Source organism: Saccopteryx leptura, chromosome 3 (assembly GCF_036850995.1).
Source record: "Saccopteryx leptura isolate mSacLep1 chromosome 3, mSacLep1_pri_phased_curated, whole genome shotgun sequence".
NCBI lineage: Eukaryota > Metazoa > Chordata > Mammalia > Chiroptera > Emballonuridae > Saccopteryx > Saccopteryx leptura.
Window position 1 is genome coordinate 188,446,937 of NC_089505.1, and position 18,435 is coordinate 188,465,371.

General features: G+C 40.6%; 1 protein-coding gene across 1 annotated transcript in view; it reads right to left on the minus strand.

The window, feature by feature from the left end:
• Positions 1 to 11,487, minus strand: part of ADTRP (androgen dependent TFPI regulating protein) — an 85,562-nt gene extending 74,075 nt beyond the window's left edge. Inside the window, exons 1-3 of the mRNA XM_066372244.1 lie at positions 11,304 to 11,487; positions 3,069 to 3,203; positions 1,207 to 1,308 (exon numbers count right to left, since the gene is read on the minus strand). Of these exons, the coding sequence (XP_066228341.1) occupies positions 1,207 to 1,308; positions 3,069 to 3,203; positions 11,304 to 11,456 (390 nt within the window). The 5' untranslated portion in view covers positions 11,457 to 11,487. The remainder of the gene's footprint in view (positions 1 to 1,206; positions 1,309 to 3,068; positions 3,204 to 11,303) is intronic.
• Positions 11,488 to 18,435: the final 6,948 nt, after the last annotated feature.

The following is an 18,435-nucleotide window of genomic DNA, read 5'->3' on the forward strand; positions in this document are numbered from 1 at the left end:
AATAATTCTTATATTGTGGAAGGGAGAAAGGAGCAAGGTCACTCCCACATTTGTGTAGGCAACTGGTCCCAAACATCCAGCCTGACTGGCCATCAACACTCTGGCTGCCACAGTGGTGGTTTCTGGGTATTTATTCCTTTGGGTTGTCATGGAAGGACACTATTAAAATGTAGAAAGTGTTAACGAATTAACCCCATAACAGCCAATTCCATATTTGTTTGTACTAGTATTTAAGAAGTTAGCAGAAAACATTCCTTGACACAATAGATCAGGAGAATTGAATAGTGAGAATAGAAAATGTCCAGAATAAGGGACACAATCTGCAGAGAAGGAATGAGATGCAGTCATGAGAACACTGGATTTTAGAGCCGATATCAAAAGGAAGCATGGAAGTTTGGAGATGACCACATTAGGGACACCCAAGGCTGGAGTTGCTGATGCCAACATTTCTTCCCTAGAAATGTTTCTGTAGAGAGTTTCTCCATTTAAATTAGCAGAATCCCAGAGTCTGTGTCTGACTGAACTCAGAAGATTATGTTAGCTCTTTAGCCCTTTAAAAATCAAGTGCATGAACAACATAATCAATAATTCAAATACTATAGAAATGTTTACCTGAAACCTAGATACTCTTATTGATCAATGCCACCCCTTTAAATTTAATTTTCTAAATAAAATAAAAAAAATAAGTGCATGAATAAAAAGCAAATAAGAATGTATTCATAGATATATATCAATAATAATACCACCAGTGATGAATAGTCCCAATCAGGTGTTAGCTAAGAAGCTGCTGCTGAGTTCTGAGATATTCTTTGGATGTTGGGGTGAATTTTTTAAAGCTTGCTTAATGCCATTTCTAGACCAGAATTTTCATGAGATGTTATTTGCTGAAGTCACTTCTCTTTCAGGACTTCAGGTGCCAAGTTCCCTGCCCTATGGTTGCATGTCTTTTGAGTGACTTCATAAGTAACTTGGTATAGTCTTGCCTGGGCATCCCCTCTGCTCTCAGTGACTGCAATTACAGTACCAGTTTCTGTTCATTTTATATCTTCAATGAGCTCTTTCAATAAATAGTGACAGGATGGAGAGGGAGGAATGAGCAGGATGTTGGGGGTTGAGGAGAAGTTTGGAAACATAAATAAGGCAGTTTGGAGTTTCTTATGGAGGATATTGCCTTTCTATATTCACTAAATCTTTCCCCTCACTCACCATTGCATGATTCATCCACACTGGAAAGATACCATCTAGGGCCTTAGGGTAAACAAGGTCTCGATCATAAAGAAAGAGGATCCAAAATGACAAAAATACAAACTAGGAAGTAAAACACAAAAAATAGCATTAAGTTAATTTTCAATCAGAGGATCCTAAGATAACCAAGGAAACATGGCAAAATAAAAATAGATACCTGTTTTAAAGACATTATAAAAATGTAAAATAAAGAAGAAAATTTCATACTATAGAACTATAATATTGATTCTCTGGGGAGTCTGGAGAATTAGGGATCAATTATTTGTCATTGTGGCAGGCAGAGACAATATAGATAAACAGGATTTGCAAACCATGAAGTCATTTCGTTTTAACCAATGACTTCATTTTTCTTTAAATTTTTCCTAGTCATGCTGAGAGAAGCCACATGGAGTGCCTTGAGTCTTACACTTTCCTTGCCTACCCTCTACATAGACAACACCAGGGAAGCAGGAAGGCTGGGAGAGAGAAGTAGTGAAATACTCCCAGGATCACTCACAAGCTAGATCACGAGTTGGATCTCTCAGTTACTCAGAGGTTTAGGTTGATCCCCATTCTCTTATACCCCTTGGCTGTTTTTTTCAAAGTGTTTGTCGTTTATATCCAAGTCAATGTAGAGATGGGGGAGAAAAAGGAACTATTAATCTTCCACTCTTCTTATATTCTTCTATTCCAAAGGCTCAATTTCTAAGCTTCAACAAATGAATAAATTCCATTGTTACAAAAATCTTGGCCTTTAGATTTGTGAGGGTGAAGGAAGAGGTGTCATGCAAAGTGAAACTGAATGTCGATACTTGTTCTGTTATCTGAGAATTCAGTGTTTGTAGAATTCCTTTTTGTATTTAAGTTTGAGGTCTCAATACTATAGGAACTACTAGGACAATGACAGGTGGAAGAAGGTAGTCATGTCTAATTACAGGCCCTGCTGGGCAGCTGGCATGCTTGATCTCTGTTTGTTTTCATTCGAACTAATGAATGAAAACATAAGCAATGTCCTAGAAATGTGGACAACTATATTAGCAAACAAGCTTACTCTCCCTTGCATATGTCTTGCTTCTTTCCAATGTCCATTCATTCAACAAAATGAATGAGATAAATGGGACACCCATTTTATGCCCAGGTAGCTCAGACAGACTGTCTCTCTCTCTCCTCAATTGTCTTTTTCATGTGCCAACTTTGAAGTTTCTCATACCTTTTTTTTCTTTTATGGTTTCTACTTGCAGAAGTAGTATTCCTTACTGTAACAAGTGAAACATGATGTATAAAAGGAAAAATTAGGTATCTTTCTCTGAAACACTCTCCATTCCCATCAGCCTACTGCAACCAAGGTTATCTCGGTTGTATTTTGATTAAGAAAGGTCCTTTAAGGCCCTGGCTAGGAAGAAGCTCAGTTCGTTAGAGTATTGTCCTGACATGCTAAGGTTGTGGGTTTGACCCCTGGTCAGGGAACATACAAGAATTAATCAATGACAGCATAAATAAGTAGAACAACAAATCAATATTTCTCTCTCTCTCTGTTTCTGTTTCCTTTCCTCCCTCTCAAAATAAAAATTAAAAAAAAGAAAATTCCTTTAAACTTCCCTATAAGACAGCAATAAGGATCTTGTCCCAAACATTCACAAAGACACAGAAGCTAATAATAACTGTCAATAATGTGCTCTATTTCTTGAAGACACTGGTCAATGGGATGCAGTCTTCAGGACAATTATGCAAATGCAGTTGCTCTGTTCTACAATAATGGACTCCCAAACAGCCTTGCCACCCAGGAGACACATTCATCCATATGTATATGTGTATTATATTGCATACACATCTTTGTAACTCACTGTGGATATAGGAAAAGCCAGCGTGGTGAAAAGCAGGTCTCTGAAGGCAGTTATGAACTTAATGTCTTTTTTCTCTTTAATTCTTTTCAGCACATCATCCAGGCAGGCGACCCCATAGAAAATGGCCTGCAAGAACTAAATTCATTACAACAAATGAGGGTGTTTTAATTTGCTTTAATTAATATGTTTTTTACTGATGTAAACCTTCATCCCTCTGGAAACAATGTTGACTTGAGAAGGAGGAGACTGTTGGCTGTTTAGGTTGAAAACCAATTCAAGGGCTGGCCTTCCAGCTCACTGGGCTCTAACCTTGTTCTAAAACTGATTGAATAAAGGCGTGTATGGAATAATAATGTGTACAGTATTTAGTGTAATGGACTTGAGCTAAAATGGAAACAAAATAGAGTCAGCTTAAACAGAGAATGTAATAGTTAGACACCTTGGCTGCACCAAGGTGGGAAAACCAAATAAACATCAGAAGAGTGGAGAGCCAGGCACGTGGCCAACATGTTCTTCCTCGAAAGAAAAATGCCTAGTGCTGCACTGTAATTAGAAAAGCCAGAGTCAGGGTCAAGAACACTGTGAAGGAGCCCAGTACTCTCCTAAGGGAGACGCAGAAGACCTCTAGCTTATCTGAGGGAGAAGCCAGTGTTTTCCTTCAACAAAAGGAAAGGTCTGAAGGCCTTCCAGGGAGTATCTGTCAGAGAGCAATTTCAGTCCACGGAGATCCAGCAAACCCTGGGCTCTGGTAGTCACTAAACTCTATGAGATCCTTGAGGGCAGGTAAAGGAAAAGAGGACCTTTTTCAGGGTGTAAGATCACATAAAGGCAAACTTTGCCCACTCAGTGTTTTGTACAAACCCATGACTTCTAATACAGAGTTGGGGTTGATTTTGAATTATGCTTTCATTGAACTCCATTTTATTCCTTGAAAGCTCTGGATTGGTACAAATGGGCCAAGACTTGGCTCTGAGAGTGTGCATTAGGCAAGTTCTGGAACCTGGGGAGCTGGATGGGTCAAGTTGGCTCTCAGGGAATGATGTGTGAGGGCTGAAATTAGAGAAGCTCTAGCAGAGTTGGCCTCTGTGGGCTGAAGGTATGGGTGGGAGAGAATGCAGAGGTGGTAAGGTCAGGAATACTCCCAGCTGGGTCCTGGTCCAACAGCACCAGTGTCACCTGCAACCTTGTTAGAAATGCAGGACCTCAGCCCACTTCAGACTATAGAATCCAAATTTTTGGAAATGTTTCTTTAGCAAACTCATCCAGTGATCCTTATATATGCTAAAATTCTAGAATCACTGGATTAGATATAAGTTTATCATTAGAAGTCCTAGTGACTACTCAAAGCTAGGATAGCTGACTTCTAATGATTTCTTGCTATGTGCCAGGTACTAATCTAGGCTTTGAATTTTTAATAACAACCTTATGAGGTAAGTCCTATTAATATTCCCTCTCTTACCCCATTTCACAGATGAGGTAACTGAGACATAGAGAGATGAACAAACTTCCCTGAAGTCTCATATTTGATCAAAGTCAAGGCCAGGATTTGAGACCCAGAGTCTGATTCTTGAAACATAAAAAAATAAAAAAAAAGTATCAGGTTTCTATGAACAGCTCAGATTAAGAACTGTGGGAGAGAAGAGAGAAAGTTATCTCCAGGTGGGAGAATTAAAAATGACTTCAAAATATACCAATGCTTAATTTTCACTCACCCAGAGATTCTAATTTAATGGGTCTGGGGGTTTGGCCTAGGCTTCAGGATATTAAAACATTTTCACCAATGATTCTAATCATGGCAGGTAAGGTCAAGAACCACTTGTGTAGAGGAACTCTATCTGGAAATCAGGCCTGGCCTCAGGAGAGGTGGGGTTGTACTGACCTATGGCGTTGAACCCTCCTGGTGAGATGAGAGTGCTAGAGAGAGGGAAAAGGAAGGGGAAGAGAGAGTGGAGAGAGAAGTGGGAAGTGAAATGGAGGAAATGCCCTCAACTAAGGGACAGGAGGAGGAAGGGGCAGCAAAACAGCAAGTGTTATCAGGTGGTAGAAAACCAGAAATATATAAGAAACTTGTGGTTTCTGAAGGAGAAAGCTTCAAGCAAGAAGGGAGCATTCCATGGAGGGGTTGCCAACCATTTTAAATGTCATGAAGAGGTTGCCATCCCAATATTGTCATCTACTTTTGACATGTGGGTCCTAGGGCTATAGCATTCGAAGTGCAGTCTTTTGCACATGATGTTAGAAGAAGGTTCTCTGCCACCCTACCTCCCACCCTAGCAGCTCTCACCTCACTGCTGATTTTACTTCCAGCTGTTCAGGCCACAGTAGGCAGCTGCTTTCATTAGGAAAGGCAGGCTTGGGGCCCAGGCTCTGGGTAAGAAGGCCTGCACTGTTCTATCAACATAATAATTAATCACACCCTGAGTACTGAGTGTCTGCCAGGACTTCCCTCTTTGGGAAGAGGCTGCCTCCACCCAGCATGTGAAGTCCATGTGACCACTTTCCTCAGCAAGAGCCTCCTAGAGTCATCATGAATCGAGCTCATCCTAACTTCCCTTGCATTTCCAGTCGCAGAATGTGGAAATTGGATTGGGGGAAAAAACACATTACTCAGAGCCTCCATGGCTCCTCCTTCATCAGTAAGAATTGTTCCACTCTGCAGACTTGCCAGTCATTCCTCCCCCTCCACCCTCCAGTCACACGTTATTTCACAGGCGTAGGCCACAGTGTATAGACACCAACTGTGTGTATGTGAGGCAACCTTGTCCCCATTGATCTTAATCTGCATTGACTGACATGCCATCATCTATATCAGCAAGAAATATTTAAGGATCTCCCACATAGGAGCTCAGGAGGGAGGAGCAAGGGTATAGCCAAGAGAAATAAATAGTCAAGAACAAGGGCATAGAGGAACATGCAACAGAGCTAGAGGGCATGACAGGAAGGCTCGTGACCTCACACAATGAGGAGGCTTCTGGGGTACTCAGGACAGGGTTGGATCAGCTCACCAAACAGCACAATGGCCTGCTCTTTCTCTAAGGAAAATACAGTGGAATTGTATAAAACATGCACAGAAAGAATAGTCAAGGGAGAAGATGGAAGCTGTCATGGGGTAGATTTTGTTCTTTGTCTCAAAATTGATATGTTGAAGTGATAACTCCGAGTGCCTCAGAATGTGACTGTATTTGGATATATAGTCTTTAAAGAGGTAATGGAGTTATGACTGGTGTCTTTATAAGAGGAGATCAGGATACAGATATGTAGAGGGAAGGCCATGTGAAAACATAGGAAAAAGGTGACCATCTGCAAACCAGGTTCTCAGGAGAAACCAAATCCTACCAATACCTTGATCTTGGACCTTTAGCCTATAGAACTGAGAAAAATAAATTTCTATTGTTTAAACCACCTGGTCTGTGGCGCTCCATTATGATCACCCAAGCAGAATAACACAGCAGTGTTAAAATAATATAGCAACAATTGGTCTTCTCTTAAAAACATTATTGTCATTTACATTTTTCAACTATTTTGGCTGCCCAAGAAAGCAGAGTTTGTGGTATCTTCTTGATCAAGACTTACATCAGCCTGACCAGGTGGTGGCGCAATGGATAAGTGTGGGACGCGGGGGACCCAGATTCAAAATCCCAAGGTTGCTGGCTTGGGAGTGTGCTCATCTGGTTTGAGCAAGGCTCACCAGCTTGAGGCCAAGGTCGATGGTTTGAGCAAGGGATCACTTGGTCTACTGTAGTCCCCTGGTCAAGGCACAAATGAGAAGGCAGTCAATGAACAACTAAGATGCCACAATAAAAAATTGATGCTTCTCATCTCTCTTCCTTCTTGTCTGTCTGTCCCTATCTCTCCCTCTCTCTGTCTCTGTCACACACACACAACACACACACACACACAAAAGACTTACATCAGAGCTGTTGCTCTCTGACTCTCTTTTCTACCAGTCCTTCCTTAATTCTGTTTGTTCTTTAGTGCCTTTTCCTGAAAAGCTCCTGGTCTAAGTTTGTTAGATGTCTTCCATTTCTGTCGCTAGTTGACAAACTTACCACCTGGGAGAGCTTAATTTACATTTTTATAACCAGTGCAATTTACAAAACCATAGCTAAAAGATATTTATTTCTTATGTCATGTGTTTTCATAAAATTCACAAGAATCTTAAAATCACAGAAGCTTCATCTAAGTCATCAAGTTTATGTTTTTGCCTTTAAGCCACAACCCTTTTAAACTATCACAAGAAATGAGATTTTTTTCTATTTAAAAAATAATTCCAGAGAGGGAGATTCCACAAGTTTCCTGAGCAAGATATTACAACTCTTATTTGATGAGTCAAGTAATCCAATGCCCAGCTCAGCACTTTGTGCCTCACTTGAACAGGCAGAGACTTTCTTAGTTCTTGCCTTGGAAATGATGCAATACTTTCAGTGAAAGACTATTTCAGAATAAAACAGCAAATGGAGACTAATTGTGATGAGAATTTTATATAATTGTGGTGGTTAGCATGGTGGCATTTGGAACAGGTAGAGAAAGCCTTTGGCAAATATTGATATATCTGTATCTTTTTTTTTTTTTTTTTTTTTTTTTTACAGAGACAGAGAGAGAGTCAGAGAGAGGGATAGACAGGGCAGACAGACAGGAATGGAGAGATGAGAAGCATCAGTCATTAGTTTTTCATTGCATGTTGCAACACTTTAGTTGTTCATTGATTGCTTTCCCATATGTGCCTTGACTGTGGTCCTTCAGCAGACCAAGTAACCCCTTGCTCGAGCCAGCAACCTTGGGTACAAGCTGGTGAGCTTTTGCTCACCAGATAAGCCTGCACTCAAGCTGGCGACCTCGGGGTCTTGAACCTGTGTCTTCTGCATCCCAGTCTGACACTCTATCCACTGTGCCACTGCCCGGTTAGACTATATCTGTATCTTAGTAATCATGAATGCATTTAGCTTAAGTAAGAAATTGAGATAAAGGGTAAGAAGAACATAAGGAAGAAATGATCTAAAGAACACAAGCTGGAATGATGAAGGGGAAAAAAGAAAAGGAACAAAGGAACAAAGAGCATCAAAGGACAGGTTGGAAAGAAGAATAACAAAAATACTTGGCCAGAGTGGTGGTGACCACAGGTAGCAGTGTAGTAGTGAGATGGTGATAGGGTAGACTGTCTTACAGGTGGGTCCTTAAAAGTGCCTCTTACTAGTGAGAACCATGTTCTCATCACTTATTCATGCAACAACATCACAGTGTCTGTTTGGTGCTAGAAATTGTATTAGATATAATGCAGTCCAGCGCAGGCTCTATATAAATATGTTTTTATTAGGAAGGAGAAAGAGTCAGAGAAGGAGGAACCTTTTCTGTATGTTTATTATATTTTACATTATGTAAGTCTGTTTCTTAGGAAACAGAACCCAAGACTCTGAGGTCTGCCTGCAGAGTGCTCCTTGAGATTGCTCTTAGACCATCTGTGGGTGCAAGGGAAGAAAGTAGGAAACAGGACTGAGCAGCAGGGAAAGCTAAAAGGCAACGTGGCTGCATGGAATCAGCTGATCTTTGAAGAAGTCCTGGAGTTGAGTGGGCCCTTCACAGTTGTGCTGGAGCCTTGCCTTTGTATCCCAAATCAACCAGTCATCGGAAACAGCAACCACAGGGAGGTCCCTAAGCCTTGGTCTAGACAGCGCCTTTTTGCCGAGCCCAGTTCTGGGATGGGCACTCAGCTGGGAGCCATCAGCAGCCAACATTTTTCCCAAGAGCTGGCAGATGAGTACCTCAGAGCTTGGGAGGTGGGGGATCTGAGTGCCACCCATAGTATTCACTGCATTTGAAGAAACTGAGGCACAGAGAAGTTGGGTAACTTACTCATGATTCCACAGCAAATGAATGGTATACCCTGGCCTTCCATCATTCATCTCTATACTGTGTATAAATCTACCAAAATGCTGTCATGGGTGCTCAATAAATTATAGCTATTTTATTTTGGATTTTGGATGAGCTCCTTCTATCAGCTCTCATCCTTTTGGCTTTGAAAGCTAAAAACAGTGGCCTTAAGGAGATGAGACCAGCCTTCTTGGAAAAAGGGAGACATGAAGGCTGGGTACTGAGTTTTTACATCAGGAGTTTGGAATTGGTTCTGTAATGTAGAGGAGAGCCATTGCAGTTTCCTGAGTAGCAGACCATACTTCTCAAACAGGCTTATGACGTTTAAAACCAAATCAGACCAAAAACAGTGTTTTGGGATGATTAATCTGGAATCTGGTGATGGATGGTTGAATTGTTAATAAGAAAACAATGAGATAATCTGGTCATCCAGGTAAAAATTAATTAGAACCTGTAATGAGATAAACAGTAAGGTTGAGGAAGATGGGATGAACCTAGCAAAAAAACAAACAAACAAACAAACAAAACCCCACAGGATTTAGTGGCTAACTAGTTAGGGAAACAAAAAGGGAATTAATGCTAGAAAATAATAATGTCTAACAAAATGAGTGTTTTTTGTTTTGTTTTCGAAAAACATGGGGGCTCTGGGGCATGTAACCAAGATAAAATTAAGGAGTCAGGGAATTGGTTTATAGGAGTTAAGTGACAAATCTGTGCTTACCCATGCTAATGTGAGGTAAGACCCCGGAATTTGGATTTGATCTGACCATTATTTCTGGCTATTGAAACACCTATCTTTTCATTGACCATTTTAATATAAAACCAACAAATACACAAAGCTAAGGTTTTTACTATCTTATTCTATCTCTAAGAAAGCATTTCTTTTTTTCTTTTTTTTTTTTTTTTTTTTTTGTATTTTTCTGAAGCTGGAAACGGGGAGGCAGTCAGACAGACTCCCGCATGCGCCCGACCGGGATCCACCCGGCATGCCCACCAGGGGGTGATGCTCTGCCCATCTGGGGCGTCGCTCTGTCTCCACCAGAGCCACTCTAGGGCCTGGGGCAGAGGCCAAGGAGCCATCCCCAGTGCCCGGGCCATCTTTTGCTCCAATGGAGCCTTGGCTGCAGGAGGGGAAGAGAGAGACAGAGAGGAAGGAGAGGGGGAGGGGTGGAGAAGCAGATGGGTGCCTCTCCTGTGTGCCCTGGCCGGGAATCGAACCTGGGACTTCCGCACGCCAGGCTGACGCTCTACTACTGAGCAAACCAGCCAGGGCCAAGAAAGCATTTCTTTTGTTGTTATTTTCTGGGCTTTTTAACCCCCATAAAATTCTATGATTGAAATAAATTATCACCTTGATATTTTCAACCATACTAAAGCTGTGTTCAAGCCTCAGATGTTTCAGGACAAAAATCAAAGGTCTACAAATGACCAGAGGAAAAGCAGAACTTTGAAGCTTGTTTGACTGGAACTTTCTAAATTTTCAACCCTTACCATTTCAGAGTATCACTCTTTTGTAACCATGCATGTATAACCTCTGCTTAGGAATATGATTCCAAAGGAATGGAATATTTTGTCCAGTTTCTGAAATCAGATGTTGACACTGGCACTTGACATTTTAGTTAAAAATATTATATATTAATTAGCACCCCCAAAGGATGTGCCACTTTTAGCTTTTAATTCTAAAAATATGTTTACATGTTCTCAAAAGTTTTAAAAAATCTTTTCTTTTCTCGCATTCCTTCCCACTCTATTCACCAGAATGTAATCAGCATGGCTAGAAAGAGAAAAAGGGATCAAGCCTTGTTAAGAGTGGAAAACCGTGTTTGCTATTAGGTTGGATGATTTTGTCCTTTAAGATGGAGCCTTGAGCCTATGAAAAATTAAAGTGGGGATCTGAACACAGCAATATGTGATTGGTTTTCTCAGATAAATTGTTAGTCTCTCTGTGTTGTAAAATGTCACTATTCCTCAATTTGAAGAACACTTAATATGCAACCGACTCCATTTTGCCTTCCTCACAGACTTACCCAAGCAAAGTTCAAAATCCCTCTTGCATTTGTAGTCAATCTCATGGTGAAAAATGAATTTAGTCCCTCAATTTGGGTCAACTGAGAAAAGCCCCAAGATAAGATAAGATTCTTTGAAAAAAAAAAGCACTTAACTATTAACACAAAGTATAACTATGGATAACTTCTAAATCAGCCTTCTCAAAGCAAATTGTTAACTAAAAGAGAAAGCCAAAATTCAAAAACAATGAAGAAGGAAGAGAAATAATAGAATTTTGTATCTAATAAAATCTAAAGGTATGTAAAAGATCTGATACTATACATAAATAGATTGCTTCCTGAGATGGTCATATGGACTTACCAGATTAAGGAATGTCAAATACTTCCACTGTCCACCATTTTGAAAGATTATGGATTTCAGCTTATCCCCTTTTAGCTGTGAGATGTAGTAATTGAGGAAAATATACCAGTTCAAAATCAGGAAGTGGTATATGCACATAGAAGTCCTCATCATGGCTCGTACTGCCCAGGAAACAATGAATGTCTCTGAATGCCTTCCGCAGCTTTCCTCTGGTGTTTGTCAGTTGGGTAAGAGCTGAAGTCCCACAGCAGACCGGGGAGCTGTAAAACACACCCCTCTGGGATTGAGAGTTCCAACAAGATTGAATTTTGCTTCCCGATAAATTTCAGTGACAGGATTATTGTTTGTTTTAAGATGTACCATTTAGATAACAGGTAATCTGCAGATTTGCATAAAAGCAGGGATCAACCCAATAGTTGTACTCTGCTCTACCAGGCTGGGATAGTTTAAGCGACCTTATTACGAAAGACCACTACATTGACAAAATACCATCACGGCTGCAATCTCTTTTTTCTCCTTTTCATTTGAGCAGAACAAGGAAGTCACAATAATATCTCTTAAGAAAATGAGGAGCAGATTGATAAGCCTGAAGGGAGAGATTTGGGGCATGTTGGGGCATGGGCAGAGGCAAAGTAGAAAGGGAAAGAGTATTGCAATCTTGCTCCTGAGGTGTCTGAGGCCCCATAATATCTGAAATAACCCTTGGACCTCCAGGGACCGGTTCCAAGTTGGTTTTTTTTTTTTTTTTTCTTTTTTTTTTTTTAGGTTTTGTATCTAAGAGAACCAAGTGTTACCCAGGGCACTCCAGACACTTTTTTTGCATAAGTGTTTTATACCGTGGGAGGGAAGAAGCAGAACAAGTGGTCTGTGGCCAAAGAAGCATAGGCAAAAGTGAGTGGTCTTGACCCCAACATACCTGAGTTTAGACATTTCTTAGAAAATTGAAGGTCTCTGCATTGCCTTAGAGAGGACAAGAATGTGTTTAGGCTGGGCAGAGTTTGAAGAACTGAGCCCTGCTTCAAGCTGGACAGAAGGGAACTGAGAGCTGAAAGGGTGATACCTTGTGACATCACCAGCTAGTTTCCCTGGGCAACTAAGAGGGTTCTAAGTAAATTCCTAAGGGAAATGTTCTCAATGCACTTATGAAGGTTTGTATTTGGTGCTGCTCAATGATTTCACCAGGGTTTACAAGTACTGGGTGAAAGAACTGAGGGCTGTACATATAGGACAAAACAAAACAAACCCATCACATAAAAGTCAGTCGTTGGCCCCCAACCTTTGAAAACTGCACATGGGTGTAGAGCATACATGAGCCAACAGGAAAGGGTCTGCACTGTAAACACTTCCAAAGGAGAGGGTGATCTGAGAAATGGGTAACATAAAAGTCTGTACACAATTCCATGGTCCAGATTAAAATCGCAACAGGGCCACAGGGAACAGATGGACAACTGTCAGAGGGAAGAGGAAAGAAGGGGTGGGATCAAAGAAGGTGAAGGGATTATCCAAGTTATATGTACATAACACATATATACAGACAATAGAGTAACAAGTCCCAGATGGAAAGGAGGGGATGGAGGTAGGGAGTGGGAGGGAATGGGGAAATATGAATGGAAAGATACTTTGCATGGGGCGTAGGGGCATGATAACGGAGGTGTCTATTGAATGGGACACTTGAAACCTTGTCCACACAATAAATTAAAAATAAAAATTTTTAAAAATTGCAAATAACAATAGCAGCTAATACTTTTTAGTATTTAATATATGACAGACATTGTTTCAAGTGCTTTACACATATTAATACATTTACACTCTAAACACCACCATAAATTAAGTACTTGTATGATCCTCATTTTTACATGTGGAAATTGAAACCCAGGCTGCTAAAAGAAAGCATTCAAAAACTTAAAGAGAGAGAGCTGCAGTCTGAACTCTAACCAGTGTGCCTGACCACAAAGAAACAATGTTTGTTTTGCACAGCCTCAGACTTCCTTTACATTTCTCCACTCCTTACTGAGCCCTTTAAATCCTCTTTTTCTCCCATCAGAAAATTCTCAATAAGACATGTTTTGAAACTTGGTACACATATGAATTGTTGTGCTGTATCTTCCAGGGCATTTTCATGGTAAATATAACTATAGATTTAGAGGTTTTATTCCTTTATACAAACATCTCAAGCATAAATCTGCAGAAGAATAAAAATTTGAGGCACAAGTGAAAAGAAAAGAAAGACAAAGACCCAAATCTCTGAAATATGTATGTTCAAACCTGGAGACTGACCATTTAATATCTGGATATTTTCCCCTTGCATTAGCCTCTCTGTTCACAGATAAGGCCTTTCATAAATATTGATAAAATTATTTAAATTTATTTGTAAGAGTTTTGGCATTTAATAGTAAATTTCAATTGTTAGCATTTTAATAAATAAAAAAATATAGTATACATACAGTTATGCACTACTTAAAAAGGGGATACATGCTTAGAAATGTGCCATTAGACAGTTTTGTTGTGCAAACATCAGATAGTACATGTACACAAATCTGGATGATATAGCCTACTATATATCGCCTATTGCTCTGTAAGAAAGTGTAAAGCCAGTAGCGACGGCCACCATCACAGCCACCTGGCCAATGCAGGTTCGCATGAGATTTGGACAGTCGGTAAAAAACAACAGAGCCAAGAACTGGTGGGCCATTACCTTTAATCCTAGCTTGCACCCGGTGGGCAAGTAAAAACACACACTGGGCTCCAAAACCCACTCATTCAGTGCTCACAAAGCTACGGACTTATCCAAGTTTCCTAAAATCAAAGGTTTCTAGCTCACCAGCCTTATTCACCTCTGTTCCCATCTCCTTCTCTCTGCACAAACTCTGCACTAACTGGCTTCTCCTTCAGCACTCCACCATCTTGGCTGCTTCTCTTGGCCTTCTCCACATGGCCTTTCTCTGCCCTCCTACAGCATGGGCTCCTCCTAGAACGTCATCATTCTTCTCGAATACTAATCTCAGGAACTGAGAGAGCAAGCTCCTGGTCTGCTCCACTTTATAGTGTAGAAATTAAAACCTTTAATCCAATATACAAACAAGGAAGTCTCTGATACAAAGTCACTTATCTGAGGCATAATGGGATTCCTCATGAGAGTGCACCATCCCATATCATGCAATCAGTCAAGGGTGTGGGGAAAGCTTAATCTTAAAATTAAGCCTTAGGCTATAACCACCCTGCTGGCTTACAGCCTGTCCCCCACACCCAATGCAAACTATAAGCAAGCAAACATATATAATATTTAAAAACTTATTTGACCAACAGGGAGGAAAAATAATTTTCCCTTTACCCTTCTGGGTTCTTGGCTGAGCCATCCTTGAAATCTTGAAATAAAAAACAGGTTAACAAGATATTGGGCAGATAAAACATATTATGCTCACTTTGTTAAAGATGGCACTGCCCATGTGGAAGCCCATTGCCCAGGTGATGATATTAGTTGCCCTTACTGCTTGGGATGGGCGTGATTATATTAATGTGTGTTGGAGGAGGGCTTTCGTGCCAAAAGGTTTTAAAACAGGAGTTGGGAATCTTTTTGGCTGAGAGAGTCATGAAAGCCACATATTTTAAAATGTAATTCTGTGAGAGCCATACAATATGTTTAACACTAAATACAAGTAAATGTGTGCATTTTGTGTAAGACCAACACTTTTAAAGTACAATAAGTCTCTGAATTCTTTTTAATAATGTTGTTATGCTGTTGCTAACCAATGATGAATAAAGTATTTCTTACCATTAATGTGACTTCTGGTACTGCATGGTTTTGCTGATGGCTTTGTAGTCTGGTTGATACGTGGTGAGGTTAAGCTTCATGCAGGCGTTGAGAATTCCATCCATTAAATGTGATCATAGATTGGTCCTAATGTTCTTTAGATGTGATAAAGACTACTCACATGCATACGTAGAGCCAAACATTGTCAGTACAACAATACTCACAGGCTGTAGTGTGTGGTATGTGACGAGAAGAGCATTCCAAGTTTTGACAATCAGCTGAGTCCGCAGGTTGAAGTTTTTTCATTTCTCCCCACTTGTGTTTGCTCGCCAACTCTGCTTGCTGTCGTGCAAGTCTTTCCAAATCTTCATTCAGTGACTTGAACTTATTCACCCACATGTCTAAGGCCTTCAGCTCAGCAACTTGTAGCTCAAAATCTCTGACGGAGACACCGGGGATGTAACTCAGTTCAGTGATGTCCACTGCACACTCATGTGGATGGGTGATGAACTTAAAAAGACGAGTGCAGTCACAAAATTTTCCAAAGCGTGCTTTGAATGACTGCAGGAGATTAGATGTGAAGCCCGCTAGCTGCTGGAGATCAAGATGTTGAGCAGGGTCACTTGCTGTGCATGCATCTTTAAACTCTCCCAGTTTTTCAAAGTGTAGTAAATGACCTGTTTCAATGTTGGCGATGAAGAGTTCCAGTTTGTTTTGAAATGCAAACACTGTTTGTTGAAGGGGTAAGACTGTATTTCCAATGCCTTGCATTTTCACATTGAGCTGGTTCAGATGTTCAGTCATGTCCATGAGATAGTAGAACTTCAGAAGCCACTCAATGTTAGCTAACTTAGGATGCATGATGTTTTTCATTTCAAGAAAAGTCCAGATTTTTCTCAGAGAAGCCACAAAAAGGCTGGGCACCTTCCCTCTTGACAACCAATGCACATTGCTGTTCAGAAGCAGGCCAGGACAATTATTTCCAACTTCATCCAGCAGTGTTTTAAATTGGTGATCATTTAAAGCTCAGGCAACAATAAAGTTGACTACCCGAATGAACAGGGACATCACCTCACCAAGCTGCTCACCATACATCTGAGCACAAAGCACCTCCTGATGTAGGATGCAGTGAAAACTTAGGATGGGTCTCTGTTGGTCAAGTGGGTTTGTAAGTGTGATATATATGTTTGCTCGCTTGTGACTTATATTGGGTGTGGGGGACGGGCTGTGGGCAGGCCAGGTCGTTGTAGCCTGGGGTTTGGTTTTGGGACTGGGCTTTTCCCCACACCCTTGAATGATTGTATTATCTGGGTGGTGCACTCTCGTGAGGAATCCAATTGTGCCTTGGATGGGTGACTTTGTGTCGGAGACTTCCTTGTTTGTATATTGGATTAAGGGATTTTGGTTTTCTACACTATAAGGTGGGACAGACCAGGAGCTTGGACACACAGTTCCTGCTATCACAATTGCAGGGGCTTCCCTGATCCCTTGCCCTTCATGGGAAGAGCTGGTTTTCTGCTTTTCCCTTGTCTTCTTTTGTGGTTTGCCTGTCTTGGTGAGACACCAATAAATAGGATGGCCCCCCGTCCTCTGACTCCGCCATTTCTTTATCGTCTGCCCGAATCCAATGGGAACCTGCATGTGAATGGCCACAATGGCGGTTCCTGGCCTTACAGTCTCTTTTCATGTTCATGAAGCAGTGCTATGAATCCTCTGTTTTTCCCCACCATGCACAGAGAATCATCAGTACACACCAGAATAAGTTTATCCATCTGTAGATTTTTTTCTTTAGCAAACTCAGTGAAAGACTTGAATAAATCCTCCCTTCTTGTTGTCTCTTTCATAGGCAAAACAGCAAGATTTTCCTCACATAGTATGTCACCGACAACATACCTTGCAATCGCGCTGAACTGGGATAAATGACTTATGTCTGTTGACTCATCCAAAGTGAGAGAAAAGAATGGTGCTGCATTTATGTTCTTCACTTGTGTTGCCTCAATTTGATTTGCCATCATGATGGTATGATCGTGAACAGTTCCTGCTGACAGAGGCATGTCTTTTATTCGTTTGATTATCTTGTCTTTATCTGAAAAGTCATCAAAAAGTTCATTGGCAACATCAAGCATGAATGTTTTGGCATACTCCCCATCTGTGAATGGCTTTCTGTTTCTCACAATTGCTAAAGCACCAGCAAAACTAGCTGAATTCCAGTCACCTTATTGGGTCCAAACACGGAGTTGCTGCTGACTAGCTTGCACTCTGCACAGTAGCTCTTGACATGCTTTCTTCCTGCTGTCCCCCGCTGGATATTTCAATGCAAATGTAGTATGGTGTGTGTCAAAGTGCCACTTTATATTTGACCGTTTCATCGATGCAATTTTATCATTGCATATTAGACACACTGCAGAACCTCCTCTCTCCACAAAGGCAAAATCCTCTGTCCATTCCTGCTAAAAAGTACTATACTCCTCATCTTTTTTTCTTTTAGCCATCTTCTTCGTCAGAAGAGTTTCTGCAATTAGCTAGCTGACTACTTGATTAAAAGGAGGGAAGTTTACTTCCTGACCTCACAATGACCTGTATATGTTACATATTATCCAATAAAAATTTGGTGTTGTCCCAGAGGACAGCTGTGATCAGTTCCAGCCACCTGCAACCATGAACATGAGCGTAGGAAATGAATGGATTGTAATACATGAGAATGTTTTATATTTTTAACGTTATTATTTTTTTGTTAAAGATTTGTCTGCGAGCCAGATGCCACCATCAAAAGAGCCACATCTGGCTTGCCAACCCTGGCCCTACACTGATCTTAGCTCTCTCTCCCTTCCTGGAATCCTGAGATTAACCTCAAGGCATAGGAGGAGAGATAGATACTGAAAAAATTTGTGAATGTCTTTGATTGTATTACCTTGAATTACATTTTCTGTGAACCTCCTAGACCAGTGGTAGTCAACCTGGTTCCTACCGTCCACTAGTGGGCATTCCAGCTTTCATGGTGAGTGGTAGCAGAGCAACCAAAGTATAAATAAAAAGATAGATTTAACTATAGTAAGTTGTTTTATAAAGATTTATTCTGCCAAACTTAGTGAAAATCCGACATAGTACTTGGTAAGTAATTATTATTATATGTTTTAACTTGCTGTAACTCTGCTTTATAAATTTTATAAAGTCAAGTTACTTCCCTACTTTATAAATCACCATTACTGTGGAATTGGTGGGCTGTTAGAAAATTTTACTATTCACAGAGATGCAAAAGTGGGCGGTAGGTATAAAAAGGTTGACTAGCCCTGCCCTAGACAAATGTTAATCTTGTTAATGTAATGTAAATCTTGTTAAATGTTAATCTTGTTAATGATTGTGTCATGCTGTCATGCCCCC